Raw genomic sequence first — 25,514 nt, forward strand, 5'->3', positions numbered from 1 at the left:
AATATTGAAAAATGTAATGCATTTTTCATGGTTGCCACAAAACCAAGCAAAGTTCTCATCGTGTTCATTGCTGATATATGTAGGCATATCAGACTGTCTGTATGTATTTTTGTTTATCATGCAACTGTGGAAATAGTCCTTCAATATCGTGGAGATCCTCAGGGTGCAGTTTGAAAACCACTGCATTTGGTGATGTTTAAAAAACTGACTGGCATAAGAAACTGTTACTGAGAGTCATTAATAGAGCCCGGATTTCCATGCACTATCAAATCTCAAAATATGCATGCATTCATGCACTATCAGATCGCAAAACATGCACAATAAACTGGAAAATATGCACAATCAAAATTCAGCTCCTTTTGAAACATTGTACAACAACTAATTTCTCCCAATTGTCTTGATTTAAGCTCACCTGTTTATCTGTGAGCACATTCTTAAGCATAGAAAATGATCTTTCTATGTCACAAGAAGTGACAGGTGCATACTTAAATTAAGACATTTGGGACTAAGTGAGGTCAAATTATACGTTTTTTGCATTTTCACCACAATATGTCTTTTATAAGCTTGAGGAATTCAAAATCAGGATTTGAACGGATCACTTTTCCATGCAATGATTGCAAACACATTGGAATGTGCTCATTAACTGGTAACGATTGCCTGCTGCGATAACAAAGAGGTGTGACGAGTGAGAGTTCTGGGTAGGAAATTCCAGGATAACAACGGAAGAGAGTTCAATGCAAACCAAGGTTTTTAAGCTGCTGTCTTAGTAATGCAGTGCCATAGAAGTGCGATATGAGTTTTGTTTTGTTCGTCTAACATAGACGAAAATATGAGCAGTCAATGAGTAATGCACAATTTATGGTTCAATTTATAGCAATGTACAAGTGTAAAACTGGGACACCTTATTCCTAAGAATTAGATATCGACATGGGGCCTTCCAGCTTGCATCATTTTTACTCAAGAAAGTGTTTGGTTAATTGGATTATAAAACCTCTATCAATCAATCAATCAATCAATCAATCAATCAATCAATCAATCAATCAATCAATCAATACTGATCTGCATTTAGGGCAGTCGCCCAGGTGGCAGATTCCCTATCTGTTGCTTTCCTAGCCTTTTCAGAAATGATTTCAAAGAAATTGGAAATTTATTGAACAACTCCCTTAGTAAGTTATTCCAATCCCTAACTCCCCTTCCTATATATGAATATTTGCCCCAGTTTGTCCTCTTGAATTCCAACTTTATCTTCATATTGTGATCTTTCCTACTTTTAAAAACGCCATTCAAACTTATTCGTCTACTAATGTCATTCCACGCCATCTCTCCGCTAACAGCTCGGAACATACCACTTATGTCTCAAGTATTATTACAATATTATAAGTCCACCTGTTCAATACAATACAATATGATCCACTATTTCATATGGTCAAATATTTTTTATACATAATACATAAAAGTCAAAGGTACATGTTTCACCCTCCTTACGGGCATCATCAGCCTATATCAATCTTAAAAATAATACATATACTTATAAATTATAGGTTAAAATGTTGAAAAATGATTTCGTAAAACATTATACAATAACATCTAAAACAACGATAATGCACCAAAGTATGTTAAAAGAGAGTGAATTAACAGTTTTGAAGATTAAAACGTGATTAAACATGATATTTTGAGAGTTTAAAACTAAAATGGATCCATATTTTTATAATATCATTAAGACTGTGAGGGCCTTGAGTATAAGACAATCATCAAAGGGGGATGTTTCTTCAATTCCCAAGTTGAATCCAAGGTGGTAAAAACACTGTCAGTTATTTAAAACGGAAGTGTGAATGTAATAAACAAGTTAAAATGTATATGTTTGGGATATCTGAAAGTCGAGAAGAAAATGGAACTTCTGTAGAGGCGTTGCTTATGATAAAACGTATGTCAAAGCTAGCGGAGTTCGGAAATTATGTGGTAGTCGAAGGGATCTAAAAGATAGTCAAGTTGATGTTATAATTCCGTTGAAACATTTGTTGGAATAAATGTTCAGGATTTTCTGAAACAAAATGTAGAAGAAAGTTGGTGAATAATACCGTACTGTACAAGAGACTTCCCGTACGTCAAAGATGGCTAATGCGGTACTTACTCGTACGGAGCGTATTAAGTACGTCAGGTTGTTACAGCAACGCTAGCTTGACTGGGTTTTCGACTTCTAGTATTATAACGGTGTGGCTGAGGCAGTGAAGGACATGGAGGGGGGGTAATGGTGGGTTGATCCTTGCGCGCATGTGTTGTTATTGGCGGGCTGTTAGGAGCAAGATGGGCGGGCCTATCATTTGACGAGGTGGTGGAAGCTTTAGAACAAGAAGTTCTAAAATTTGGCGGGATTGTATTATGTTTTGAATTCACCATGCCTAATAACTTTGGAGTTAGCTCATATAAAGGATTTTTTGCTTCCGTGATATCGTTAAGATTATGGTCTTTGTTATAGGCTTGGTCTAAAAAGATGTAAAGATTTTCTAATTCATTCATAAGTTTTCCTTTGCCTATGCATTTTAGAATAGTGAGATCTTTATCAATTGATGTAAACTGATGTCCTGTTTCACTCATGTGTGAGCTCATCGCTGAATATTTGTTGTGCTTTAAGGCATTATAATGCTCCATATATCTCGTATGAAAGCTGCGCCCAGTCTGTCCAACATAACTAAATCCACACTGAGCACAAGTGAGTCTGTAAATACCAGATCTCGAAAAACGGCTGTTTTTATAATTGACTTTATTATGATTAAAAAATATACTTTGATTTGTATTTACTGTTCTGAAAGCAATATTAGTGTCGTATTTCTTCAGTGTGTTGGCGATCTGGTGGATGGCTGGGTTATTGTATGTAAACGTAGCAAAACTAGTTTTTTTAGGTTTATCTGGAATGAGATTCGTGGATAGTTTATATTTAACTTTATTGATTAACTGGTTAATCATTTCAACCTTGAACCCATTAAACTTGGCCAAGTTCCTTATATAGTTTAATTCTATTTTTAAGTTGTTAGGGGATAGTGGGATTTTTAAGGCTCTGTGTATTAAATTATAGAATGACGCTTGTTTTTGAGATTTAGGATGTAAAGAGGAATTATTTAAGGTTATAGGAGACTGTGTGGGTTTTCTGTAGATTTGAAAATCGAAAGTATTATTGGCGCGCGTGATCGTTATATCTAAAAAATTTAAGGAATGTTTAACTTCGTCTTCTTTAGTGAATTTTACATTAGGAACAATTTTATTTAAAATCTCTAAAACTTCGTCGCTGTTAGTAACATTTTTGTCAATAACTACAAAAGTGTCGTCCACAAATCTCAGCCATAAACATATACCTTTTATATGTTCTTTAATTTTCGTGTATTCTATTGAGTCCATGTAAATATCAGCCAAGATGCCGGACAAAGGGTCACCCATGGCTAAGCCAGTCTGTTGATAAATCTTACCATTAAAGGAGAAAAAGTTGTTATTCAATACAAAATTCAGGATCTTCATAAATTCATCAATTTCCAGCTTACTCAGGCTGCTATGTTTTGAAATATTGTCATAGATAATTTTGACTGTTTCTTTAGTAGGTATATTTGGGTACATGTTTATGACATCATAGGAACACATTATATGGTTAGGTTGTAAGTCAAATTTACTTAAAATATCGCAAAATTTGATTGAATTCTTTAAAGGAAGTTTATTATTAAACTTATAATGTTGTTTGAGGAAACCGTGGATATATTTGGAAACTTTATAGGTAGGGCTATTACGGCAGTTAATAATCGGACGTATGGGAATGTTGTTTTTATGGATTTTAGGTAGGGCTCTGGCTATTGGAATGCTGGGGTTCATGTTGATCAGTCTCTGTTGTTCCTGTTCATTGAGAAGGAATGTGGAGTTCTTAATTAGAGATTTTAAATTACGTTGTGTTCTTACGATAGGATCTTTGCTAACTATTGTATAAATCTTATCCTTAAAAAATTCTTCAGTTTTATTTATGTAATGGTCCTTATCCATTAACACCATAGACCCTCCCTTGTCAGCTATTGTGACTATGATGTTGTTGTCTTCTATTTTCGTTCTCAAATTACGTGGTAAAGATTTTTGATTAGAGTCGGATTTAGCATTAAGTTCTTTAGCTAGTGTAGGTAATTTCTTTTTTATGTCAAATCTAATGTCATTTTGAACTTCAAAGGGGAGTTTAGAGATATTAGCTTCTACCTCAGCCACTGTGGTAATAATATCTAAGTCCTTTTTTTCACTAGGCCAGTTATACTTTGGACCTTTATTCAGGAGTTCCGTTTCTGTTCCAGAAAACTGCACGTTGGTTAAATTAACAATTGTGGGTGTGTGGACATTTGAAGTAGTTGTTCTTTGTTTATCTGTATTATGTACAATGGATAGCGTTTGAGATTCTTTTAAATGTGATAATTTCTTGTCTAAAGTGGCCTGCTTCTTGTCGAGTAAAACCATCAATTTGTAGTCTACGTGAAGTTGGAAAGAGTTCCATTCTAATGGGGTTAATGTCTGAGCTACCGTTAAATGAATTTTATATAGTTGTAAGTTCAATTGGGATTTCTTCTTGTATAGTGACTTAATTTCATTCCTTAACCATATTACATTTACTTTATCTTGGACTTTGTTCATACTTGGGACGGTTAAGTTCTTTCTTTGTGTAGGTTTCAAAAATTTTGGGATCAATTTTAGTTTTAAACATTGCTTTAAAAATGTTATATCTTTAGACAACTTAGATATTTTAATTTTAAGATTGATAAACCTATTTAGTTTGGAATTAGCCTGGTTGGCTACCAAGTTACTTGTAACATACCACTTAGTCGAGCAGCTCGTCTTCTTTCTCCCAATTCTTCCCAGCCCAAACTTTGCAACGTTTTTGTAACACTACTCTTTTGTCGGAAATCACCCAGAACAAATTGAGCTGCTTTTCTTTGGATTTTTTCCAGTTCTTGAATCAGGTAATCCTGGTGAGGGTCCCATACACTGGAACCATACTCTAGTTGGGGTCTTACCAGAGACTTATATGCACTCTCCTTTACATCCTTACTACAACCCCTAAACACCCTCACAACCATGTGCAGAGATCGGTACCCTTTATTTACAATCCCATTTATGTGATTACCCCAGTGAAGATCTTTCCTTATATTAACACCTAGATACTTACAATGATCCCCAAAAGGAACTTTCACCCCATCAACGCAGTAATTAAAACTGAGAGGACATTTCCTATTTGTGAAACTCACAACCTGACTTTTAGCCCCGTTTATCAACAAACCATTGCCTGCTGTCCATCTCACAACATTTTCGAGGTCATGTTGCAGTTGCTCACAATCTTGTAACTTATTTATCACTCTGTAGAGAATAACATCATCCACAAAAAGCCTTACCTCCGATTCCACTCCTTTACTCATATCATTTATATATATAAGAAAACATAAAGGTCCGATAACACTGCCTTGAGGAACTCCCCTCTCAACTATTACAGGGTCAGACAAAGCTTCACCTACTCTAACTCTCTGAGATCTATTTTCTAGAAATATAGCAACCCATTCAGTCACTCTTTTGTCTAGTCCAATTGCACTCATTTTTGCCAGTAGTCTCCCATGATCCACCCTATCAAATGCTTTAGACAGGTCAATCGCAATACAGTCCATTTGACCTCCAGAATCCAAGATATCTGCTATATCTTGCTGGAATCCTACAAGTTGAGCTTCAGTGGAATAACCTTTCCTAAAACCGAATTGCCTTCTATCGAACCAGTTATTAATTTCACAAACATGTCTAATATAATCCCAACCCATTGTCTTTAGTATATCCCCAGAAATCTGATCAATTCCAGCCGCTTTTCTAGTTTTCAACTTTTGTATCTTATTGTAAATGTCATTGTTATCATACGTAAATTTTATTACTTCTTTGGCCTTAGTCTCCTCCTCTATCTCGACATTATCCTTGTAACCAACAATCTTTACATACTGCTGACTGAATACTTGTGCCTTTTGAAGATCCTCACATACACACTCCCCTTGTTCATTAATTATTCCTGGAATGTCCTTCTTGGAACCTGTTTCTGCCTTCAAATACCTATACATACCCTTCCATTTTTCACTAAAATTTTTATGACTGCCAATTATGCTTGCCATCATGTTATCCTTAGCTGCCTTCTTTGCTAGATTCAATTTTCTAGTAAGTTCCTTCAATTTCTCCTTACTTCCACAGCCATTTCTAACTCTATTTCTTTCCAGTCTGCACCTCCTTCTTAGTCTCTTTATTTCTCTATTATAATAAGGTGGGTCTTTACCATTCCTTACCACCCTTAAAGGTACAAACCTGTTTTCGCATTCCTCAACAATTTCTTTAAACCCATCCCAGAGTATGTTTACATTTTTATTTACCGTTTTCCACCGATCATAGTTACTTTTTAGAAACTGCCTCATGCCTGCTTTATCAGCCATATGGTACTGCCTAACAGTCCTACTTTTAAGACCTTCCTTTCTATCACATTTATTTTTAACTACCACAAAAACAGCTTCATGATCACTAATACCATCTATTACTTCAGTTTCCCTATAGAGCTCATCTGGTTTTATCAGCACGACATCCAGGATATTTTTCCCTCTGGTTGGTTCCATCACTTTCTGAATCAGCTGTCCTTCCCATATTAACTTATTTGCCATTTGTTGGTCATGCTTCCTGTTGTTCGCATTTCCTTCCCAATTTACATCTGGCAAATTCAGATCTCCCGCTACAATCACATTTCTTTCCATGTCGTTTCACACATAGCTGACTATCCTATCAAATAATTCCGAATCCACATCAGTGCTACCCTTTCCCGATCTGTACACTCCAAATATATCAAGTTGCCTATTATCTTTAGAAATGAGCCTTACACCTAGAATTTCATGTGTCTCATCTTTAACTTTTTCGTAGCTTACAAATTCTCCTTTCACCAGAATGAACACTCCCCCTCCCACCATTCCTATCCTATCTCTACGATACACACTCCCTCCGGTGCCGTGAGAAAATTTCTGCATCCATGATATCATTTCTCAGCCATGATTCAACTCGTATTACAATATCTGGTAAATATATATCTATTAAATTACTTAATTCTATTCTTTTCTTTACAATACTTCTACAGTTCAACACTAAAAATTTTATGTCATCACTACTTGATTTCCAGTTCCCTGTTCCCTTATCATCGCTCCCTAGGCCATCCCGTTTCCCTGAATGTACCTCCCTATTACCCTTCCAAACAAATTTCCTAACTTATGCGTACCACTGCGGTTTAAATGAAGGCCATCCGAGCACAGATCCCTATCTCCTACCCACCCATTAGGATCTAGAAATTTCACTCCCAGTTTCCCACATACCCACTCCATAGTCTCATTTAAATCCCCAATCACCCTCCAGTCAGTATCCCTCCTACACAGTATTCCACTAATAACAATCTCCGCTTTCTTAAACTTCACCCGTGCTGCATTTACCAGATCCCACACATCTCCAACTATGTTGGTACTTATATCAGCTTGCCTTACGTTGTTGGCACCAACGTGAAACACAACCACCTTCTCCTTCCCCTCCTCCCTCTCTTCTACTTTCCTCAACATCTGCCTCAACCTAATTCCTGGATAATATTCTACCCTGGTTCCCTTTCCTCCACACACTTTCCCCACATGTCTAACGATGGAATCCCCCATGACCAGAGCCTCAACCGTACCCACCTCATTTGATCCCCTCCCCTCCTGGTCAGCCCTATCTTTCCTGATAGCTGCAGAAGCTACTTCCTCCTCCTTTTTCTCCTTCCCATGACCCTGTTCCACCTGTCTTTTCCTATCCTCTATTCTACATTTCCCTTTCCTACCTTTTCCCTTCCTCCTACTTCCACACATCTCAGCAACAGTTCCCTGTCCCTCATCTTCCCTCTGTTGTTCTACCTGGAGTGACTCGTACCAATTTCGCACAGACACCTGTCCTGAATTCTGATCCTGAATAGAGCCCTACTGTACGTACTAACTTTGGTTGTCAGATAGGATGCCAGCAATACATTCTCTCTGTCTCTCAGTAATAGACATACTGTATAATGTGGAAAAATTGTCCCAAATTCTGCAAACTAACATTCAGAAAAGGCACTATCATGCAGGTTAACATTATATATGCGCAAAAGTCAGAAGAAAAGTCATATTATTCAATATTCAATGTTCAAATATTCACTATTAAATCCAAAATCTTCAAAATATGCATTATGCATGAATTTTCTCCTAAAAAGGCCAAAACATGCAAGCATGCACTGAAAAGGAACAGTTATTTGGAATTGTTAAGCCATAAAAAGAATATTTGCAAAGTTTGAGAAGTGTAACTAGCTTATTTAAAAACATGCATTTGCACGGAAATCCAGGCTCTAGTCATTCCCCCGTGGCGCAACAGCCCCGAAGGGCCATGGCCTACCGAGCGACTGCTGCTCAGCCTGAAGGCCTGCAGATTACGAGGTGTTGTGTGGTCAGCACGACAGATCCTCATGGCCATTATTCTTGGCTTTCTATACCGGGGCTGCCATCTCACCATCAGATAGCTCCTCAACTGTAATCACATAGGCTGAGTGGACCTCGAACCAGCCCTCAGATGCAGGTAAAAATCCCTGAATTTGCTGGGAATCGAACCCGGGGCCTCCGGGTAAGAGGCAGGCAGTCTACCCCTACACCGCGGGGCCAGCTAGGGCTCCAGTTATTACTATTCTTAAAACTTTTTTTTTAATGTCACATGGACACAGACAGGTCTTATGGAGATGATAGGTTAGGAAAAGGCTAGGATTGGGAAGGAAGCAAGCATGGCCTCAATTAAGGTATAGCCCTAACATATGCCTGGTGTGCAAATGGGAAGCCAAAAAAAATCTTAAGGGCTGCTGATAGTGGGGTTTAAACCCACCATCTCCCAAATGCAAGCTCAGAGTAAAATGACCCAAACTATATGCCCAACCTGCTTGGTTTCTTTAAAAATAATAATTTCTTTGTTTTCAGACCATGCCATGGTATTACTTTGATGGGCCTTTGTTCTACTACTTGTACAAACGTGCTGATAAAGGAATCAAGGAAGATCTCAAGGTGAGTTAACACTTTCAACACTAGCCTGCACTGCTTTCCTGGTTGTGGTCATATATGATACAGGCGTGATTTTCTGTGTTCATATGCAGCTGCACGTATCCCATACGGTTCCCTTTCCTTGTTTGAAGGTAGTGGTAGTTTATCTAGTGTCCACTAGAATGCAGCAGTTATTGGGAAATTCAAACTGAAATGATAAAAAGGGTAGTTTCTCCTTGCCGTGACCTCCACCGAAGCACTTGATGTGCTGTGTGCTGCACACACCCAATCTGTCATGCTGTTGGCTATGTTACTAAACAAACATGTTCTCATGCTGGCCCAATGATAGTGAATGGTTTCATTCTATATAAAGATATATAAAAATCAAAGATGTCTCTTGTGGATTATATGAGACTGATCAGTTTGTGGTTAGCAGCCAAAGGAGTAGACATCTCAACACTAAAACCTACTCCCTCGCCAAGGTGTTGTCAGGATTTTGTTTGCCATTTTACAGAAAAGGTTCTTCCAAAAACAATAAAGTGAATTCTATTCATTATTGCAGTGTTTACTCAGACAAAGGTAAGAACTAAAGTGGTAAATGCGTCAGAAAAGAGAGTAGATGGTGGTGCAAGGAGTGTAAGGTTGGACTGTGTATAACCGAATGTTTTCAGGACTACCATATCTAAACAAACTGTTCCTAAATAGGTAAATAATGTATTTCAATTGTAACTGTGTTTATTTGTGGCTTAAGTACCCACATTAAATTATTCATTTTTATAGTTTGAGTAGGCTTCTTGATATAAGTTGAATGCAAAAGTTTATTTTTCCATACAATTTTCATGTTTTTCATAAGTATAATTAAATTACTTTAGATATGCACTTGCTCATTAATATTTTCATTTTGGAGGGCTAGCACCTTCATATGTTACAAAAACAGGTATGTAATACATTTTGTTGTTGCATAATATGTGTTAAAATTCTGGAAAGAGACCCAGTTCACAGCCAGGGCCCTTGTTAAAATATGATGGTGTTGAAACTGTTAAGGAAATGTACTACTGCTGACCTTCAGTCTTGTGATGATGATGATGATAATAAGAAGTTATAATGCATACAGCTTTTCAAGAAATCTATATATATAAACATATACATTGCTCAAAATTTTAAAAAGATTGTATTTCTGTACCAGTCATGTCTACAGTAACAAGGATAAGCACTTTTTAATTTTCCGTAATGTCTGTCTGTATGTATGTATGTATGTATGTATGTATGTATGTATGTATGTATGTATGTATGTATGTATGTATGTACACGCATCACGAGAAAACGGCTGAAGAGAATTTAATGAAAATCGGTATGCAAAGTCGGAGAATAAGTCGCTACAGTCTGAGCCATAAATCATTTTAATTCACAAGTGTTTATGTTATTAGTGGTCCAACCTTAATGAAAATCAAAGTTTATTCAGGCCATAAATAATTTTATTCAAGGCTGAGTGAAATGGTAGTTTAAGGGAAGGCCTAAAATTTAGTTCTCAAATATTTGTTATTAGTGATCGTATCGATAAATACTAACATAACTATAAAGTTGTAGTATTAAATTCCGATCATTTAAGTTTTATACATTACTGTACCGGCTATGATCAGAGAAATATTCATGAATTTGGATTTTTGTTAGTAAGTCCATATCAGCACCGAGTCATGAGAAAATGGGCAAACAGAATTTAATGAAAATCGGTACGTAAATTCGGAGAATAAGGAACTACAGTCTACGCAATAAATAATTTTATAAGACGCCCTAATATCACAGAGTCGAAAGAAAACTAAATGTGAAGGCCTACAATACAGAAAGCTCATAAAATTGATCAACAATAACATTACATTGATGATTGTTTGTTGTGATGTGCTTTGTGTCTTCTGTTGCCACTCATCTCCGATAAATAGGATTACTGCTGCGTACCGAGTATTTTTTAAAAATTTGTCTTATGCTGCACCGACACAGATAGGTTTTATGTGGACGATGGAATAGGAAAGGGCTAGGAGTGTGAAGGAAGCGGCCTTGGCCTTAATTAAGGTACAGCCCCAGCATTTGCCTGGTGTGGAAGTGGGGAAACCATGGAATACCATCTTCAGGGCTGCCAACAGTGGGATCCGAATCCACTATCACCCAGATGCAAGCTCACAGCTGCGCGCCCCTAACCACGCGGCTAACTCCTCCAGTCATACCGAGTGTAACAGCCTGCCTGAATATTTGCGGAAAGTAGCTGGGGAGTTAGATAACTTTCTTCTTAAGCATGCCATTCCTCTGGTTCATAAATTTTCTGATACTACTGGAACATAACACACTGGTTCATCATAGCATTCGAGCTATTCAATCCCTACTCTGAGGCACTGATTGGAATGAGCAGTGTGCATATTTAATGTAATAATGGCAGAGGAGTGTTAACGGCTGTCCGCGGCCTGGTCATTCCAGCACTGGGAATTCAGACTGTTAGATTGGCACCATAGTACTGTTCGTTAAAAGAGAGAAAATGTGCGGTTTTTCATTTGAGATATTTTATATGGTAACATGGCTTTTAATCGCTACTTTCCTACTGACGTTTTTGTAATGACCTATGTTGACTTCAGTTTGGAAAACCACAAAATCAGTCTTTCTGAGGATCCCGTAGCAAAGCACAGGTACATCAGCTAGTCTTTTAATAAGGATAAGACTTTTCAATAAAATTCTTTGAGAATTACAATGCGTTGATTCTCACCTACTTAGGGCTGCCAGACGTCCTCTTTTTCCAGGACATGTCCTCTTTTTTTAGATCCCATTCTTTTGTCCAGGTTCTTTTTTTTGACCAAGTCCTCTATAAATGTTTCATCCATGAAATCGATAGTGCATATGTTAACCCTTTCCGTCACAATTTATCATTTCTGAACATAAAATTTTGAAATTTGGTACATGAACTAAACAAGATATTTGGAATTTTTTCTGATAATTAAAACATCAATTGGATTATCCTGAACAGAGATACAGATCGTCCACTGTACTGGACAAGGTGACCGGCAGATAAGAGATTGTCTAAAAAAAATAGTCAATTTATGTCTGTAATGCCCTCATAAAACATCATTGGAGAATAATATCAAAATATTGTATTTGTAAAGCATTTATAATAGGGCCGATAACAATGAACATCTCAATAATGAATACACCCAAACAATTCATAGTCAGTCTAGGCAGTTACTTTGTTGAAACTGTCGAAAGCAGTTTGTCTCTTGCAATGCACATGTGCAATCTACACTTAGCACACTTAGCAAAGTTAGCTGTGTTCTGCATTGCATACAAGTTCGTATTTTCAACTATTTCCTCAAATTCTAATTGCAATACTTTTCAAAGTAAGAAGTAGGACTGGGCAACTGGTATGTGTTACTCACTGGAGGTTGGTAAAAACTTATGGGAGGTGAAACATGGGTCCCAGGACGCCAAGAGATATCCTTCTTCTGTGTCAGTTCCTGATCAATAAAGTATTCTTTGATAATTCATCAATTGTCATGCATGGTCTAAGAATACAAACATTCAATGCTAGTCACCATGTCCACTGTAGTTGACGATTTTTTAAACAAATGCTACGTGAAAATCAGTTATGCCAACCCATGAATACCAATATTTTATGACTAATAGAAACACTTTTCAATCTGAGATCTGGCAGCCCTACTCCTACTGTACCTTGGAGGTGCCCCTTTTTGAGGAATTCCACCGACAGCAAAGAGAAACTCATATAAGACTATATGAGTAATTCTATAGACTCTGAAATTCTGAACATTTACTTCATTCATTATGTTTTTATAAATAATAATAACAGTCTTAAGGCTTCAACTACTGTGTTGCAGACTTTTTATTTGATGCTAATCTCCAATAACAACTAACTGCAGACGCGGGTCCGCGGCTCACTACAGACTGTCCGCTTAAACATTTCTCCTGCACTTGGTTACTTTCCACCTCCGTGTCATTCAGAAGATTCTATTTGAACAATCAGTCCTTAGATTAGGCAGACCCATGGCTAAGTACAGAAGCGGGTCAAACCCGTTCCGCTAAAAGAGGCCTAACGTGTTTTGAAGACATTGTGTCACAAAAGACATTTATGTGCAAAGTGAGAATTGAAGCTGAACTGACTATAGTTGACATAATGCAACTTTGTAATTTTTTTTTTTTAACTTATATAAATGATCCATGACAGGGTAGGCTAGTCTCAACAGCAGCCAATAACAACATTCATTTCATTTTACTGCTACCCAGTTCAACTCACTTGTGTCAGCTGCTGAACATGGCAATTTTCTGTTCTTTGAAGGCTTCTTGGAGAAACTGTGTTAAATGAGTGGAAATGAGTTCATTGCATTTTATCCACACCTCGTGAAGTCAGCCTCTGAAAGGGTTGGCCTCTTTTTGCTAGTACAGTAGTTTTTAAATCACACTAACACATCAAAGGTTTTTGATGATGCAAGAAAAGGAAAATGCTAGGATTGGGAAGGTAGTTCCATGGCCTTAATTACATGCCCCACAGTGCATTTGCCTGTTGTGAAAATGGAAAACCACAGAAAACCATCTTCAGGATTGCCAATGGTGGGGTTTGAACCTACCCTCTTCCAAATGCAATCTCACAACTATGCGACCCTAACTCTATGGGGTTGGCCTGTCTTCATCTATAAAATAATGTCCTGAGTAGTTTTAGGAAAGCTGGGATCGTGTCACTAAAACCCGATGAAGTTCTCAGTCAGATCACCAAAAATGAGAATCAAAATTTATCAACACAGGCAACATGAACTGAAACACTTGTTGATCATTGTAAAGAGATGCATTTTGGTGGATCAGTAGGAACAGTATCTCAGTAGGGGAGAGGAAAACATATGGAAGTGCCTCCAGGAAAAGGTGTAATAATAAGCAATATTCGGCATGCTCAGGATGAAAATCAAAGAATACGCTCACAGAAAAGTGAAGAAGATGACCTGGAAAAAGATGAAAATGGTGTTGAACCCAATGAAAGTGACAATGTTAATGATTAAGATGACAAAGATCATGATAGTGAATTTTCTGCATTTCTGAAGCATGAAATACAGGAAGAAACAAGTGTCAATCATTATTTATTTATTTTTTTTTTTTTTTTACAAACAAATGGCACAGATATGTGGGAAAAGTTGAGAGGTAAATGCCTGAGGAGTGATGTGATATGAACTTCATGAGGAAGAAATTGAATTCTAAGGATAATTACTTTTCCACCTTGCTATTCTTGACTTGCAATGTGTAAAACGGGATTCATTGTAAGAAAGCTGAAAGGGAGGGATATTAGGTGTAGTAGATATATTTTCTTGGGTATTAGTGAATTCCAAGTGGATTAGTAGAAGAAAACAGTGCTGCTCAACTTCCGTGTTTAAAAAAAAAAAATGTATTTAGTATCAAAAGGTCATGATCGTTTCTTTAAAATTACATCTTTAGTTAAATCATAGCCTTCTGCGATGTCCTTTAAAGCCTTGGCAATTCACGAGATCTTACGGGAACTAGCGAATGAGAGTTGTTCTGGTTCTTGTTGCTAGGAGCTCCGATAGCCGTACCCTCTTGGAGGTGCGCACCAGTGCATTACGATGAGGTTATCTGTGATCTACATGTATTCGTGAAGCAAAATTGTCAATACGTGAGAGTTTCTTAGTATTTAAATCTATGTTCCCGTGTACTTTTGAAGGTTAACTGAATAGTTAAGATTATATTTTTCTATAGGAATGTTCTAGATTGTTCATATTGAATTTTTCAGAGAGTTATCTGTATCCATAGTGGCTTCCGTACATTACAAATGCCACACTGAAGATACACAATCAAATTCTCTTCGGATGGTGTAATATTGCGTTCGATTTTGTAAAAATAAAACGGCAAAAATTAACAGTACCGGTATAACTTACCATGAATTTCCTGTGGATCCTGAACTGAAAAGGAAATGGCTAATTTCACCAGATAAATTGGAGCCAAACATGAAGTCTTAACTCATCTGTAGTTTGTAGCAAATATATTTCAGGATACTATTGCAAACTGAAACCTTACAGTAAAATTCGAGTTTTAAAACCAGATAGTGTCCAGTACTTTCTCAAACCATCCACCCCATAAAGTGACCACAGTAGTAACACCAAGATGGGAATTAATTAAATTAAATAAACAAAATACATCCGTGAGAAATGGAAAATGAAAGCCCAGTCTGTCCCTGGAACATACATGCATACAGCATATGTATTTTGAAGAGAATGAGTGTCGCAAAACTGTAGAGTTCTTGCTTTTAGAATACTGAAAGAAAATTTCAAATGTTTATATTTATTGGATGAAATGCTAAATTTGAGAAAATTAACCCCAAGATGGTCAAAATCTTCAATAAAACAATGCTTGCTATGGCATTATTCTTCGCTGAAAGGATATTAATTCGCAAGAGACCACATCATTAAACTGCCAAGAGAAGGAACTCTAGTTTCATAGGAGATATCCGTCTTGAAACTTGAGTTATGCCTCTAATTAAGGGGGGAGACCTAGCTCAACACGGGAAAAAACAGGCCAATATTCATTCGATTGTTAAATATGCTACAAACGTTGTTGAAACATTCTGCACATATCCCAGTATTGGCATGCTTCCTAGCAATCAGAAGCAACTGCAATAATTTCAAAATTCTAATTATAACATCTTAAAATAAAATTTCCCGCCTTTTTAACAAAATATCACGGTTTCCTTCATAACTCTCTTACTGTTTCATGGATAATAACGATTTTTTCAGGGTTTCTTCCCATAGTGTTGTACTACAATCTTTACCTCATTCAGGTCAATGGGATTTATATTAGATTTTATATAAAATATTTATTTTTAGTATTTTCAGGTGCGCGGAATAAAAACTCGACAAAAATATCTAAATCACAATCTATGTAAGTGATTGAGGTTCATTTTGTAGGTGGGGGTTTGATATACACTTTAAAAAAGGAAAAGTACGAAAATTCTTATAAACTTGGAACTTATAAGAGAAACAGTGATATATTGTTAAAAAAGCGGGAAATTTAATTTAAGATGTTATAATTAGAATTTTGACATTATTGCAGTTGCTTCTGATTGCTAGGAAGCATGCCAATACTGGGATATGTGCAGAATTTTTCAACAACGTTTGTAGCATATTTAACAATCGAATGAATATTGGCCTGTTTTTTCCCGTGTTGAGCTAGGTCTCCCCCCTAAGCTAGGCTCAGGGCAGAAGCTGAAAATCGTAATAAGGTTGAATTATTATGGAGTCTAGTTATTGACAAAATGTTGATCAAACAGCAGCTCCTGTATGATGCCAAACTTGATTAATTTTTTGAAGAAGAAGACACTTCAAGCCACATTCAGACATTAAATGACTAAAAGATAAATGGTTTGTTTTCGTGATGTAAGCATACCTGCCAACTTTTACGGTTTGTCCGTAAAATTCATGGAAATTGCAGCATTTAACAGTTTTACGGATGGACGGTGTCATTTTACGACTTCGCGGACAAAAATTTGAAACGTTAACATTAGATAATCGCTCCACTTCCGTACAATCGATTGTTTGCGTGGGTCAAAGCACGCTCGGTCTTGGCAAGACCGACTACAATATATCGTAGTCTGTCTTGGTCGAAGTCAAGTCCACAATAGTCGATAACTCATTCTTTGATATAATAGGTATTTTTAATCGTGTGATGTTTGTGTCGTTGTTGGAATTGAATTTAAAGCCGGGATAACAGTACTTCCGTGTGAATCTTAGGTGTCGACAGGCTCTGCTCCGCAAATTCTTTGTTCCGCTCCGTACGTTGGATTGTGAAGTGAAATTTCTGAGAATTATAGGCTGCTCTTTCCCTTTTCTTAATCATTTTTTATACAAACTATTATGATTGTTGTTCTTTGGTGGCCTTTTGAGGTTATGACATATTTTGATTAGGGGTTCAAGGTTTTGTGTTATAACTTCGTGCTTCGCAGTTTCCTGTATTCCTTGGACTAATTACACTCGTTCCAATGACTGGGTATACCGCTATTAGCGAAGCCCCTTAAATGACAAAGAAGAAGAACAATTACATTCGTTCCACGTGTGTATGTTTTTTACCATGTGCACATTCTTCATTCACGAGGTTGGCATCGTGTTCATTTAATCTTTTAAGGCTTTGTGTGTTTTGCCATGTTTTAAGGAAGTGTTTTACTGCTTTGAGTGTTTGTTATAATTTTATGTGACGTTCAGTGATCCAGGTTCCTTTCGATGTTTGAATGGATCTAGAGACATTTTCTTCTCAGACATTTTCATACGTTATATTCCTATTATAGGTTATCATGAACAAATCCAACAAGAAACAGTACTTCCAGACATTTAAAGAATCATATTCTGTTGATTTTCCGTGCATACTAAAATCAAGAAAGGGAGAAAAAAATTGCCTTTTGTGCGGTATGTGGGTGTGATATTAATATTGCACATGGTGGAAGAAACGATTTAAGTAACCATGTGAAGTGCGGTAAACACGTAAGTTATGTTAAATCGAAGGAAGACAACAGGATAATCAACACCTTTTATTCCAGGTCTGGAAATGTTGACAGTGACGTAATTAGGGCTGAGTGTCTGTTTACTTCCTTTTTGTTGGAACACAATGTGCCTTTAAATGCGGCTGGTCATGCTGGTGCTTTATTTAAGAAGATATTTCCCACATCAGAAGTTACAAAGAAATACAGTTGTGGTCGCTCAAAAACGGCATGCATTGTAAATAAAATGGCAAAAATTGCATCATCTGAAGTTGTTAAGTGCCTTCAGAATGGATCATTTTCTTTGGCAACAGATGGAAGCAATGATATGAATGCCAAGTTATATCCTATTGTTGTTACATTCTACGATATTCCGCGGGAAAAAGTAGTGAACACTGTGGTATCCATACCAGCGTTAGAGGGAGACTCAACAGGGCGAAACATAAGTAACCTGATGTTATCACAGCTGAATTCTCATAACATACCAATTGAAAACTGTGTGGCTTTCTGTTCTGACAATGCTCCTGTTATGATAGGACACAAAAATGGGGTTTCAGCAGTTCTGAAGGAAGTTCAACCAGGTATTGCTATCATAGGTTGCATTTGCCACCTGATTAATCTTCTTGATTATTTTCATCTACAAATCATTGGCCTATGATGTAAGTAGATGTGATTTGCAGTGTGTATTATATTTTTTCTTGCCTGTGTTACGTTAAACAAGTTTTATTGCGTAAAACCTTTTTCGATTATCACATATCTGCTTAATTTATCAAGGATGCCCCGTTATGTATGCTCCAAACTAATATTCACCACGCCTGCTGCTGTTTAACATGGATTTCTTGATTGTTATTTTCATCTACAAATCATTGGCCTATGATTTAAGTAGATTTGATTTCATTGAAATATTCTGTTTAAAGCATGAATTATTGCATTTTGTAGCCCAGAAGTATTAATATTTTTGTCAAGCCGGGGTATGTCGAAAATCCTTAGATTTTTCGTCGCGTGTGAGTTTTACTGATAGCCCTTTTCAAAAGTTGGCAGGTATGTTTAAGTAGCATTACTCATCATGTTATGGCAGGGAATGAAGACCGTATGTCTTTTTCCTCCACTAGCGATGAGAAGCTTCAATGGTTAGTAAACCAATATCTAGAATATCTCAACAATATCAAGATACGAAGTGAAGAATCAGGAAAGAATTTCATAAGTACCAAAACATATGAAGCGGTCATGGTTGAAACGGCATCAACAGTAAACTACATAAGGTATCTCATCAAGAACGTTTTTCACTACATTATAACAAGGGGATTTAATTCTTATTCAGTGGACTGAGACAAATGTCAGAAGCAAACGACATGATGTACTTCAGAATGGCTACTTTTAGTACTGTATAAGTGAAGTTATAAAAGCAGTTATTTTTTCTCTGCCTTCTTCCACAAACATCAAAATCACAGAGAAGACAGTACCAATATGGACCCAACAAGTAACAGAAGGTAGCTTTACCAAATTCCACTCTTCGTATCTTGGATGACCTGCGTGATATCCATGGTATGGATTAAAATAAATATTATTTATAATATCATTAAATTCCTTTTGGTTCAGCTCGAAAATTTCACTTATTTAAGTTCCTACGCGCAGACCACCATACAGTTATCATCCCTGTCGTACGTAGGTAGTTTGTGGTGAAGAAAAACGTGGTTGATCTATCTTGTGCTACTTGCAAAGGCAAACTGACCACTATAAACTTCAATGGTTAGTAAACCAGTTTCTTGAATATCTCAACAATATCAAGATACAAAGTGAAGAATCAGGAAAGGTGTTCATAAGTAATGAAACATATAAAGCAATCATGGTTGAAACGGCGTCAACAGTAAGCTACTTAAGGTATCTCATCAAGAATGTTTTTCGCTATTTTTCTAACCCATCTCGCCATTTCTGCCCTCGTGAGTCTCATTTTAAAGTGCAACACGAACTCCACATTCCATTACCCATCCTCTAGGTTTATAGTACTTTTGTGTGTAATACAGAAGTTTATAGAAAGTGATGTATCTAGGTTACAAGACATAAGAGAAAACTTGGAGAAATGTTTGCTAATTGCTTTGAAAGATAGTAATTTCCTCGTGTGCACTGAAAATGAAATGCATTCCACTTCATTTAGTGAACTGATCCTCAAGAACTTAATTCCAGGTATTTTGAGGTGTATATCTTCAGCAACAACGGAAGTGTTTGAAAAACCGAAATACTTAAATAGCGAACCCTTAAGCCGCAAAGTTGTGTGTGTGTGTGAGAGAGAGAGAGAGAGAGAGAGAGAGAGAAAAGTTTCTGCTCCAATCCGAAACATGCTGCAGAGGTCAGCTATCAGCGCCAAATGAAGAAATCTGTAACTACTACCTACAACAAGTGAACAGGCATATTGCCAAGACTTAAAGAACATCATAGCGGTTTATGGTTAAATATATTGGTTGGATAATATTATTCATGAGGTATATTTTGGGCTTATGCTGTGTAATTAATTGTAAACACACTCTACGCATTTCGAAAGGAACCTCGTCTTCCTTCATCAGGAGACAACAGTGAAATGAAACGACGTATTAAAGGTTGCTAGGAGAAAGCAACAAGGAACTTGAAATGGTGCCCTAAGATGTAAAAGGGACGCCATTTTAGCCCCATGCTAGAGACAACAAATGGCAACAGCAAAGCATTACTCTCTAATGGTTCTGATAATAGGTAGCCATGATTCACTGAGGTTGTAACCTGTGTTGCAGTTGAAATTACCTGGGTGTTTACGTATTTCAACGACCTCCCTGATAATTCTTGGGCGATATTGCTTTATTGTTCCAAGAAGTGGATGTTCTTGCCCGTATATATACCTCACGAATAGTTATACGGGCCATGAAAGCCTAAATGATAATATTGGATAATATTAGTTTGTTAGTTATAATTTTAGTCACTTAGTTATGCCATTTCATATGTCTAAAATTACCAAATTTGTAAGCAATGTCATGTTGAATAAAAGAGGAGAGAGAGAATATTTTTCTCTTAGAAAAGATGTGTAAAATCAAAAGACTTCAAATTTTATTAATTGATGCCAAAGAGGAATATCAGGATTAACAATTACTGATTGGATTTAGATATAAAGAGTGGTAAACTATTATTCAGGAAAGGTTCAAAATCTCTCAATTTTAAGGTGCTAAATATTTCCAATGTACCCTGTTGAATAGTCGAAAGATCAACCATTTATATTATTTTCAACAAATAACATTGAAAATTGATTGGTTTTACTCCACTTATAAACATTAAAAAAAGGATAATAATTTACACCACCTTTCCAATACTTATCTATCCTTATATTTAGGATATAAACATTACAACTGGTGTTGTAAGTTGGGACATGCTTCGTTTAACTGTCGTAAGCATCATCAGCCAAAATAAATCTTAGCCTAAAGATAGGCCTAGTATCCATAACATATATGACATCCTAAGAATCGGCATTTACTTTAGAGAAAATCAAATAGGCTTAAAACTAGTGTGAAAACATATAACAATGTTCAACATGGCTAAGAGAAAAACCACACAATCATGTTGACAGAGGTTAAAAACATAAAGTACATCATAGAGCTGGTAGTGAAGTAATTAAAATCATATGGATATCATTGCTATCAGTCAATCAATAAGAATGTTCATACATAAAAATTATTATTTTTATGTTCATTGGAATGAAGGAGGTAATTAGAATGGTTAACTAATTAAATCTCATTCTAGCATAGACACGTGAGTCGGGTACGAGAAATCACATATTGTGGTTGACTTGGAGTATTCACAGGATTGATCACGCCTGAAGCTGCTTATGGGTAGAAGCCAAATATCCAGTTCCTTCAAAATAATGGTAAAAGCTGAAAACAGGTTTCCTCATTTTTATTGGGAGTTCAAGATCGTAGATGGAGAAAATGAGGCGCAATGAGCGTGAATTGAAGTCTCTTATGTTGGAAGAGCGGCGACTGATCACCTTAGCGCTCAAGGGGGTCTGGTAAAAGTCTGTCCATTGCTGTGTGTTATATCAGTGTGCTTGCTTGGGCTAAGATTTATTTTGACTGATGATGCTTACGACAGTTAAGCTAAACATGTCCCAACTTACAACACCAGTTGTAATGTTTATATCCTAAATATAAGGAAAGATAAGTATTGAAAAGGTGCTGTAAATTATTATTCTTATTTTAATGTTAAAATCTGACGTCCAGTACGGTCTACAATGAGATTTATTACTTGTAATTTACTCCGTTTCATGGTATTTAGTCTGTTGGAACCTAATGCTCACAATTTAGCACTTATAGAATCATGGTCATTCACTCTGAGATGCAATGGAGGTGGACACTTCTGAACAATGCATTAACAGGATTCAAAGTCTTGAAATAGTGTGCATTAACAGGATTCAAAGTCTTGAAATAGTGTATGGTTGGCAATGAATGAATGTTGACAATTGTTACTGTTTATTTGAAGGGATAAACATCATGATTAGCAACCCCCACACCATGAATAAGAACTCCACAATCTAGGCTGCTGTGAAAGTGTTTGTTTATAGAAGTTACCTTTGGATACTCCATGATAACATGTGAGCACAAAATATGACTGACTGAAATGTTTCCATCATGGTCAGGTGCTACCTTTCTACCTCACCCTGATTCCAGCCATTCGACTGGCGCAGGAATGGAATGAATGAAGCCCCATCTAGCGGCAAGGATAGGAATTGTGCCAGTTGCTGAAGCCTATCGCACTCCTGTGGGGTAATGATTAATGACGACAGATGAAATGATATTGGAGATTGTTGCTGGGATGAAAGATGCCAGGGAAAACCGGAGTACCGCGAGAAAAGCCTGTCGTGCTTCCGCTTTGTCCAGCACAAATCACACGCAAGAAGCACAAAATTTGAAACCCGGAACCCAGCGGCGAGAGGTTGGCATGCTGCACCTGAGCCATGCAGGGTCTTAACTTTCTACCCTGACTGAAAATTCTTACTTTTACCCAGTCTGTTGAATGTATTAGCCAATAATACAGGAGATATTTATGATATAATTAATGTTACAGTCTCGGTTCATAGCGAATACACTCTGTGTGATTATTAATATAGTGGCATAGCTGTTGGTTTTGTATCCAGATGGCCAAGATTCAAATTCCTGCAGATACTGTGTTGGAATTTTTACTTGAAAAATCGTGTGGTGTTAATAAGGGCATGAAGCCTCAACCCAGACTTCACCAGCCCCAGAAATACCTGGGATAAGCTGAAGAAATGTTTTACTTAAACATATATGACCCATTGCACAGAAAGGGACCCGAAGTCAGCAATGGAAATTTTACAACAGTACTGAACAAAAGTGTCTGTGGTGTAAAAATTGCATTTCTATGTTTTGACTTCTTGCGCTACTTATCTGTCTTCTTAACTAAGTTATGCACCAGTTCGAGTCTTCGCTACTCGATGTCGTGAAAATTTGAACAGTTGGTAAGATAATTAGTGAAAGCTGTAACTGTGTTTTTCTCAAAATATCGTTTTCTTAATAACAACAGTCAATAATTTTACGAAGTATTGCACCTAGAAGCATGGACTGTTTTTTAAAATGCTCAGTATCTTATGCTAATTTTAGAACCACAAAAATGAAAAATCTGACTTTCGGTCCCTTTTGTGCAACAGCTCGCATATTAATCAAGAATATAGGAGAAATTTGTAATATTTTCTATGTTACAGTCTGAAGCCACACCAAAAGGATTTTGCATGAAATCATAAGTAGAGTAAAACAGTTGACACACAGTTGCATTGGCAACTTGTGGGTATGTGTTATCATGGATTATATGTACAGCTCATGGCAGTCTCTCTGGCCAAAACACCTTCTTTACACAAGAATTGAATGACATCGTGCTGTACTTGTTTGGACGTATCCATTACATATCAGTGTTGTTTCAACTATTTCCTCTATTTAGTAGCACGTGTGTTAGACTGACCCTGTTCTCAGCTGTTACTACAAACACCAAACCATGCAGTGCTATCACCTCTTGTCTGTCTCATCAGTTATTTGCAATGCTGCCAGCTGTGTCTACGTTTCAATTGAACGACTCTTATACAATATCAGCTCCACCCTCCCCTTCTTTTATGTTCAGATCTGGTGGATGGAAGATACCAACAATTTTTGAGGAATATTTCACCATTACAAGTCACCTCTTTTTATAAAGCAGTTGTCAAAAATGCTGGTAGAACATGACTGATGGTAGCATTTTGGTATTACCTGATGCAAGTAGGGTTTCAAAATTGTTGCGATAGATTCCAATCGGCTTTTTGTTGTTCACCTCGTACATCTGCACAACAGCTCAATAGAGAAAGGGAAATGGTGTTTCACGCATGCAAACAATATGGTTTTTATAAGCAGCATTGTTTTTTACTCTTTATTTTGCAAACTATTCACAGACTTACTTGCTTGTTGGGAGATGAGCACCAAGTACTTGCAGGATATTTTCTGTTAAAAACTTCATCTTTGGTCCGTATTGAATGGAGATTAACAAACAGTAAAGAAGAGTGCAATTGATAGATTATATTTTAACATGTGTATATCTTTGTTTACTTGCCCAATTTCGGCTTATGGTGACATCCGAGATGTTGAAATCGGTACCAAATAAATAATGTTGTGATTTTAAATTAGCAGCATACTTTGTATTGAAAAGGTGGATCAGTTGCACTCTTCTTTATTGTTTGTGGATATTTTCTGCATATTTACTGGCAAAAAGTATAGATTTTAGATAAGAAAAATTGCAAATGTATTTTATTCTAGTGTTCACATTGCCTTAACTGCAATTAATGGTTTCAAGTCTTCGAGGTAAACTAAAGATGTCAATAATTTCTAATATACTCATGATGGTGATGGTGATGATAATGATTTGCATGTTTAGAGCAATCACTATTCTGTTTTAATGCTTTTTGATGTGTTTGATATTTCCAGCCGAAGGAGATGAAGGACTACAGATTCATCCGAAACCTGATCTTCCCTTGAAGAATGCCTTTCAAAAATATCTTAATTTTGTGTTATAATTATGGATGATGAGTTAGGAACATGCATATTTTGCATTTGCAGCAGTTTATTTTTAAGTGAATTTTTAATAATTGACTATATCACAAATTGTTATTTTTGTTATATTGTAGAAACTTATCAAAACTGGAAATAATATTTCAGCAACCAATAAATAAATGTACAATAATAAAAATACCAAGTGCATGCAGCAAAGAAAATCCAGAAAAAAGAGCCTTGTACAAGTCACATTAATTTTGAACATAATCAAGACCTTTTATGGGTTTGCTTACAAAAGCTTTGAGAATGTGGAAGAATGAAAGAATGGCAAGGAGACCATCAGTATTGTGTTCTTTTTTTGCTTTATTCCAGGCTATTCAACAGTCATCCTTGCTTGTTGAGAGAAGAGCACCAAGTAAAGTAGTATAATATTTTAAGAAATATTAGTCATTTATAATATGTAGAAATTTGTTATCTTTTTTCAAATTTGGTACCTTTCCTGGTTTCCTAATTTTGAGTATGAGATATTGAAATAAATAAAAATGTACAAAAAAACACATACATCAATCATTCGCAATGGCATCCAACTCCCTGGTTGAATGGTCAGCGTTGAGTCCTTCGGTTCAGAACTTCCCGGGATTTGATCCCAGCTGGATTGGGCTCGGGGACTGGATGTTTGTGTTTGTCCCAACACTTTCCTCTTCATATTCAGACAACACTCCCAACCACCACAGAAATACTCAATAGTGATTACATCCTTCCACATATGGTTGGCATCAGGAAGGGCATCCAGCTGTAAAACATGGCCAAAGCCATGTGCATACCTGCCAACTTTCCCAATTTAGGCGGGAGACTCCCGATTTT

At 36.7% G+C, this 25,514-nt stretch overlaps 1 protein-coding gene across 1 annotated transcript in view; it reads left to right on the forward strand.

The window, feature by feature from the left end:
- Positions 1-25,200, forward strand: part of LOC136880643 (constitutive coactivator of peroxisome proliferator-activated receptor gamma) — a 194,104-nt gene extending 168,904 nt beyond the window's left edge. Inside the window, exons 6-7 of the mRNA XM_068225583.1 lie at positions 9,033-9,116; positions 24,585-25,200. Coding sequence (XP_068081684.1) covers positions 9,033-9,116; positions 24,585-24,635 — 135 coding nt within the window. The 3' untranslated portion in view covers positions 24,636-25,200. The remainder of the gene's footprint in view (positions 1-9,032; positions 9,117-24,584) is intronic.
- The last annotated feature ends 314 nt before the right edge of the window (positions 25,201-25,514 follow it).

The sequence above is a fragment of the Anabrus simplex genome, chromosome 1, assembly GCF_040414725.1.
Source record: "Anabrus simplex isolate iqAnaSimp1 chromosome 1, ASM4041472v1, whole genome shotgun sequence".
NCBI classification, from domain to species: domain Eukaryota; kingdom Metazoa; phylum Arthropoda; class Insecta; order Orthoptera; family Tettigoniidae; genus Anabrus; species Anabrus simplex.